Source organism: Chelonia mydas, chromosome 16, assembly GCF_015237465.2.
Source record: "Chelonia mydas isolate rCheMyd1 chromosome 16, rCheMyd1.pri.v2, whole genome shotgun sequence".
Taxonomy (NCBI): Eukaryota; Metazoa; Chordata; order Testudines; family Cheloniidae; genus Chelonia; species Chelonia mydas.
In genome coordinates this window covers 15,034,495-15,042,177 of record NC_057857.1, presented here as the reverse complement: position 1 = coordinate 15,042,177, position 7,683 = coordinate 15,034,495, and the positions used below count along the sequence as shown (strand labels likewise).

At 44.6% G+C, this 7,683-nt stretch overlaps 1 protein-coding gene across 12 annotated transcripts in view; it reads right to left on the bottom strand.

The window, feature by feature from the left end:
- Positions 1 to 1,205: 1,205 nt before the first annotated feature.
- Positions 1,206 to 7,683, bottom strand: part of PRRC2B (proline rich coiled-coil 2B) — a 69,313-nt gene continuing 62,835 nt past the window's right edge. For 10 of the 12 annotated variants that reach the window (XM_027823531.3, XM_027823532.3, XM_037879970.2 and 7 more), the window contains 2 exons: positions 7,312 to 7,393; positions 1,206 to 5,968 (listed from right to left, as the gene is read on the bottom strand). In XM_027823531.3, coding sequence (XP_027679332.2) covers positions 5,828 to 5,968; positions 7,312 to 7,393 — 223 coding nt within the window. In that variant the 3' untranslated portion in view covers positions 1,206 to 5,827. Of the gene's footprint in view, positions 5,969 to 7,305; positions 7,394 to 7,683 lie in introns of those variants that run through there. The other 2 variants (XR_005222560.2, XM_043530296.1) reach the window with 2 other exon arrangements.

The window sequence follows — 7,683 nt, the reverse complement described above, 5'->3', positions numbered from 1 at the left end:
ACAGATCCGTGTACGTCCCTTCCGCCTAGGGTGAGAGACTAGGCCCGAAACAACCGCCAGCCCCACAGGCCGCGCCGCCAGGCCGGTATTTCCCCAGCCTGCGTCCGGCAGAGCCGAGGCCCATGCTCACGCCTGGCGGGCCGGCCCCGGGTCGCTCCGAGGCTGGCGGAGACACCCCACAAGCGGGAATCTGGGTGGCGGGGCCGCCCTCCCGACACCCCCTCACCGCTCCCCCCCCCCCCCCTCGGCCGCGCGCGCTGCGCTGAGGAGAACCCCAGCCCGCTAAACCCTCGGCTCGGGCAGGAGCGCGCGCCCGCGTCACCCGCCCCAGCGCCGCGCCCCGCGCCCCGCCCCCCGGGCTCGGGTCCGCCTCCCGACGGCAGACCAATCACAGCCCCCGGCTCCCCGAACGGCAGGCGCAGCCTCCCCGCCCCAGTGCGCAGCTGCGGCCAAGGGAGAGGGCGGGGCCACTCGTCAGCGGTCACGGGATCCGGAAGCTGCCGTGCGTAGTCTCCCGGCGTAACATCAGAGGCACAGCGGAAATGCCCAGTTGCCATAGCAGCAACCTGGGGGCGCGGGAGGGCAGGAGTCGCAAACGCAAATTTCAGCAGCTAAGCCCCGGCCGGGTGGCTCCATCGTCCACGTAGTAAAGCCGCACCGGGGGAAGGAGGAGTGGATTCGGTTTCACAAGGGGAGAAACGGAGGCACAGAGGCGAAGCTGCTTCCTGGCGTTAGATGGCTAGTTCGTGGTAGGAAATTTTATCGGCATTTCCCCACACGGTCATGGCTCTTACTGCTGGAGGGAGGCAGGCACCTGTAGCCCCCCGTGGTGTTTACATTACAGCTTCCATGGATGGAGCCGTACTCTGCAGGAAAACAGTACAGGCCGAAGTAGTTCTGCAACAGGGGCTTACAATCTTCTGGTTAGTCTATACGTGAAGGACTGTAGTCCTCGTTACCAGCCTGTACAATACCTGGCACAAGGGGGCCCTAGGTATCACAATGATATAAATAAGCTATTAGAAACAATAGGAATTGTGTGTACTGTAAGCCATTACGAAAGGCAAAAACATCTGTTTAGTTATGGAAGAGAATGCAAAGTGTAGCATTAAGTGTTCAGAGAGCATGGTAAGAGGCACACTATAAAAACCTAGCTACATAAATCTCTTCCTAAAAATATAAACCAAACAAAATCACACAGGGAATTTGAGAAAAGCATAATCTGCTTTATTTTTTTTTTTTAACTTTTTTATTTAAATAAGGAGAATTCTTTCATATGGAAAGAGCTAATACAATCACATATTTGAAAGGAGAAACAAAAGGTATGGAAAAGAAGGAAAAAGGGCAATAAAGAGTGTGCCACCACTGGCCTGGTGATTTCGTGATTTGAGTTCTGGTCCAAGTTAAAGTTTCCAAAAAATATAAACAGGTTGCACATTACACATTTATCCATCGTCTGCCCTTTCAAATATCTGGTCTACATGAAAAGACAAAGAGGAAAGGCCAAAAAAATTTTACTACACAGGTCATGAGGTTATAAGCTTTAAGGAGTACAATATCCCCTTTAGAAACAATGAATGCAGTTGATACAGAACCAGAGAAAGGATTCCAAATAAGGACAATGCCTTGACATGCTAAAGAGTGAGTGCCTCCACGGCTGCTGCTGTGATTCCCAGAACTACCGGTTAGCTATTGCCTGCAGACATCTTGAGGTGCTAGGGACAGATCGTTAAATCCAAGAGATTCTCTATGCCACTTGGGATGTCTTGGGGGCCTTTGGATTTAAAAAAAAAAAAATCCAAAAATACATAGTTGGACGGCTCTGCCTCTTCACACAGCCAGTAGTTCCATTGCTTTAGTAACCGTTCATCTCTTAATATTGGGCCACAACTACATTACAAGGATTCTGCTTGTTATTGTAAATATAATTATTACTCATAAGAGAAATCTTTCATACAAGGAAACTGGGGGCTGTCTGCCAAAAATAGCTGACATTCCAAAAAATTAATCTGTGCTTAACCAGTCAGGAGCAAAACAGAAGAAGGATAACATAATGCAACAGAACAGTTCTTAGCATGGAGTGGTGCTCGTTTACAAGTGAATATAGTAGCCTGCCAAAAAGTGAGACATAGCAGAAATGCTAAGCTCTGTTTTTATATATCTATATAAATATACATGAACCACAGGGCAGCTTGTAGCTTTGCAGCATTCTCGCACGGAAATCTGTTAAATGGTGCGCCTCTCTGCATGTACACAACACATATGAGATTCAATGGGCTGAGAACACATTCAGAGTTACTGAATGCTGTACAGTTGTCAAATGGGAAAGGCAACAGTGAGTTATGAAAGATCAACACCACCACCTGCTTCACTGGTGACTGTGCTGATTTAACCTTTCACTTAAAATGTACAGGGCATCCTTTTCAAAACTCACGTTAATTTTTGTAATTGAGAGCTAAAAGCAGACTGAACACAGAGGAAAGCAGGTAGCACTGAATGCAGCTGACAGGCCAGTACTCACTGTGCACAATAGGATAATATTTACCCACATACATGCTTCAGGCTTTCCGCTAAACAGTTTGGTTAAACTGCAGAACACAGTCAGTCTCTGAATACTTCTGCTTAACCCACTGTTGTGAGAGTATGGATTCCACCTCTCCCTCCCACTGCATACTGTATCTGTTTGGCAGCCAGTCTGCAGATAAAGCAAATTTCAGCAGCAAAGAAGTCATTATGGGGCCCCACATTTCAGCAGTGGAGATGGCAAGTAGAAGTAACGACCTATAAATCCATCAACATTCCATGCATCTCCAACCTCTCCCTCCCAAAGATGAATTGGTATAGGGCCCAGAGACCTTTACATTTCTGTACCTTGATGACTGGAGACAGTTCCATTTATTTGACTCCAAGAGCATCACAGACTGCACTAACCCTGTACTAGCTCTAACAAACAACATGGCAGAGAAGTTAAAACTTTGGGCTCTAAAACTGCCTTCCATCAGACAAAAATCCATTAAGTGAAAGAGTCTTGTAAACCGCAGCTGACAGTCACGCAAAGGTGATGAATGGAATGAAGCTCTCATGCATTTCTTGGCCTTTCCTGCACAGAATAATTCAGACATAATATATAAATAGAGCAGTGAAACATTTACTTTTTCACCTAGACCTACAACATCAAATACATATAAATAAATTTTAGTGTTTTATTCTGTTTGGGGATGAAGGGGGTAAAGGAGAAAGAGGGATGACCTTTTTCAACAGGAAGTACTATAGTTCTGATGGCATTTACACCAGAGGGACTGAAACATCTCATATCTAGCAATAACCTGATTTCTCCAACACATAGGACCATTCAAGAGGTCTTATAGGATGAAGGAAAAAGGTCTGAGTCTTTGAAAAGACTAAATAGTGTGTCTAGGGGTGGAAGGAAAGAGAAGAGAGGTTTGGATAAGTCTTTAGCCATTAGACTCCGGTCTGATATTACCTTGGGCCAGCTGGGCAAAGAATGTGGGGGGCAGGGAGGACGGGAGGGCCCCACAATGTAATAAAGACATTTTAGCCAATTCAATTGCTCACAATATTTCAAGATGAAGGTGGGGAGGGAGACAGGGATATAGAAGGGGGCTGGATGACTCACTGGAGGAGGAGCCTTTGGAAAATGTTGGGAGCAGGAATGAAGACTAGCAGATGAGAAAACAAGTTTAGGAGATTTCTGAAGGCTCTGTGTGTCGTTAATTCTCAAGGTCTGTACTTTGTAGAGTGCTAGAGATATGGTGACACACTGCTGTAATGTTAAAAATCCACAAAATTAAAAAGAAAGTTCTGTTTTTTGTTTTTTGTTTTTTTTTAAAAGTACCAACCTGTCCCAATCCCTTCAGGGTTCTTTACCATGCTCTGAGGGGACATTACTATGTCTAAGTTAGTTCAGGTGTCTAAACTCTTTCTAATGTTATTGTAAAACCTGATTTATACCTAGCTTAAAACTTCAAATGCATCTCTAGAAAATCGTGGAGAACCTTCTCTTCTGAAAAAACACTTTCAGACGACTTCCCAATTACATTCTTTGTTCAAAATGTCTTCTTTGGAACCACCAGCAATTTACCTGCTGCCATCTAGCATAGGTAGATGGTACAGTCAGTAAGCTATCATCTACCAGAGAAGTGACATTCTCCTTCCCTAATTTCAGAGTAACAGAGTCCATTCTTTGTTTTTTAAGAGCTAAATAGTACAAACAAGTTAGCTGGAGGTGGTTCAGTTTACTTAAGACCAATATCAGCTCTAACCCAAGCACCTTCAGGAACTGGCAAGTCAGTCCTGTAAGATAGATAGATAGATACACAACACCCAATCAAAACAAAAAACCAAAAAAAAACCAAAACACAACCTCCAAAACTCTTCCCATTGGGACCTTTTTTTAACATGCCCCCAAATTCTTTTGAGGAAGTGCATACCCACTGGATACAACTGCACCAAAAGGAGAGAACCACTTCTTGTTAGTCTGGGGAAGGAGAGAACACAGGGATGAATCAAAGCTGCCTCTATGCAACCATATGCTTCTGATGCAAAAAAAAGAATTGAATTTTTGTACAATGACTGGGGTTCCCACTGGTTTGTGTCCATGGGAGTTGTGCAAAAAGCTGTGATGATGAGAAAGAAGCAGAGAGCAAGACCTGGAGAAGTAGGGGGAGAGAAGCTCAGAGACCAGCACATGGGGAAACAGAGCAGCCCCATGAGGCAAGGAGGCAAGAATTAGAGCGGCCAAGGGTGGAGCATAGAGAGAGCATCACAACTACAAAAAGTAGTCCAAATAGACCTATTGGCTCTAGCCAACTCTTCTGACCCATGCAAGGTGTGGAGATTCATTAACAGATTTTACATTTTGTAAATCCATGATTTACCTTTTGCTGTACATTTGGCAGTCTCCAAAACAAAACCCAACCCACAAAAACAACTAGATCCAAATGAGCTTGCAACAGAAATTCAGTGCCTTTCCTTAAAACAAAAATGCCACATTTTGTTTTGCACAGGGCACCCCAAAGCTACAGTTAAGTGGTGCAAGTTTCAAGATTAATGCATTGATCTACTATATACCTGTGTTACACATTTACTTCTAAAGCAAGCACTGCTTCTAGCTTAAAACCAAAATACTGAAAAATTACTGAATGCCTTAACTGTCCTGTATTTCTCTTAATCAAATAATCTGGATGGCTAAACCTCCTGGGGGGAGAGCACCCAAACAATTCAATTTAAGAGAGTCATAATTGTCAATGTAGCACAGAACTGTATATAAAATTAAGCAGTTCTGTCTCAGAACATGATATTGATTTGAGGAGTTATTTTCTGGGAGGAATGAGGGGGCAGAGAGAAGGGGGAAATGAGAGAACATATAAAAGTTTTGCAATAAACAAAGATATAGCTTTTTTTTTTTTTTTTGTAAAAACCTCAGCTGCCTTTAAAATGAAAAACCTCCAACTAACCCTCTCCCCCTGTTGCCATTCTGCTGACACAGAAGTAGGGAAGGAGAAGGATGGGCTTTGCCAAATGAGCTATCCTGGCTACCTGTGGGTGGGGTATGAAAATAAAAATGGCTTGAGCCACTCAACAGTCACGTGGGGGCAGGTGGTTGGTTTGTTTTTTGAGCAAGCAGGTCAATGTCATATCCACTGTTTCAAACTGCTTTGTTGGGAGAGGGGCTCGGATTATGTTGCTTTAGTCAGTGTTGGTTTGGTGGTGGATCTGGCCAGATTTTCAGAACTTCCAGTGGGGTACAGGCTGAACTGCAATGCCTCTTTCAGCCAGTAGAGACAGCAGATGATCACAGGCTCTCCTAGGCCTTGCTTTCCTCCACTTTTACTGCTTGAGGTTTGATCGCTCCCGTGCGCACCGGCTTCATCTGGTTTGCAGAGGATGGTTCTTGCAATTTCACAGCTCCCAGGTTGGTTTTATTTTCATCCACTCGCTGCTTTGCCTTTTGACATAGAGAAACAAAGAATTAGCTAGCAAGGGGACCTAGGAACGAACAAAAACAAAGGTGTATAGCATAATTGACTGTGCAGCTCTGATGTAAAGGCTTCTTACTGGTAAGTATTTGGCACACTACTAGTCAGTTCCCACCCAAAGGATACCCAAAGCAATAAAAGCAGGCAGCAATTTTAACACCAGCTTCCCTAAAGTGAGATCTAGCAACCTGCAGAAGGTTTCTTGGGCTACTGCTTTGCCAGAGATTGCTCAATTACTCTCCCCTCTCATTTCTGATTACCCCTTCATGGATACATAGGGATACTTGTGTGGCCCAGCAATATTGCTAAAAGCTGTCAAGCAAGTGAATTTGTTGGCTGTGTGTTGAAACTGGTATCTCCCCCTACAAGACTAAGATAGTCACCCAAATGTGCTCCAAAATTCTAGTATTCCCCGTTTTTGAGGCACTTTGCTCTTCTAAAGCTCTTCACATGTAAGTATCCCAAAATGCTTTGCAATCATGAGCTATTTTAGCTTCAACATCATCTCCCCTCCCCAATTTTTACGGACAGGGAAAACAAAAAGACACTGACTTCCCCAAGGTCACACAGCAAGTCTGTGGCAGGCCTGGGAACAGTATCCACATCTCCCCGTTATGTGCCATCCTCGACTTTTAGTGAGAAACCTCCTGGCTACACCAAGGTAACTTCTCACCTGCTTTCCCTGGGGAGTTTTCAGTAATTTGGTCTCGTGTGGGTAGATAAAGACCAAGAAATAGACGGGGTAATATATTTTATTTCTGATATGCCCTTATCTCCCACTAGAGTGCTCAATAATAATATAATAAATATATAATAAATAAAACCAAGTCAGAAGGACAGTAACAATTAAGGATCCAACATTACCGTAACAGTATACACTTATGAGAAAACTGACGCATAGATAAGAAGTGGGGACAGGCTGGAGTGGGGCAGATTACTTAGAACTGCAAGGTCACCTAGCAAATGGGGTTCTGGTCAATGACTCAGGGTTCCTAGTTGCTGTGGTTATTCAAATAAAAATACCAAACAGCATAAACACAGGGAAAGCCCTTGAACCGAATCATGTTAAGGAAAAATCAGTCAGTGTTGCTAATGGGATCGCCATAGATATCTAGATAAAGAGCACACGCACGCAAACACACACACACAGAGGGATGTCAAGGGGAAGCAAATTCCACATCCTAGCACTGCCAACAGCACAGACATGGTTGCCTGCCAGCTCAAAACACAATGATAGGATCTCTATGAATCGGGCAGCATGCAAGAGCAGATACTCTCAGGACAAGATTCAAAAGATATTAACATAGTCTACCTGTTGTACATAGTGTCCCTGCACGGAACCCATGTTGACTGCTGGTCCAGATGGCTTCCCGCTGGGGCTGGCAGAGCTAGGCCTAGAAATCAAAGGGATGAGAGCATACATGGAGCATTACCAATGGAACAGGAACACGGTCAGTGTGAAAGCAAGGTCCCTTCAGAGTACGCAAGAAGCAGGGCCAGTTGTGCATTAGAACATCCTTATATGGCCAGTTGAGCTCTTAAAAATGCCAACCCAAGTGAAAGCACATTCACTAGATGGGGAAGAAAATGCAACTAAGAGTCAAGGAGGCTCAGAATCTGAGGTTTTAGAGTTTCTGGACATTAGTCCCTCAGCTCCTTGGGCTTGTGAGGACAAAACTAGAAT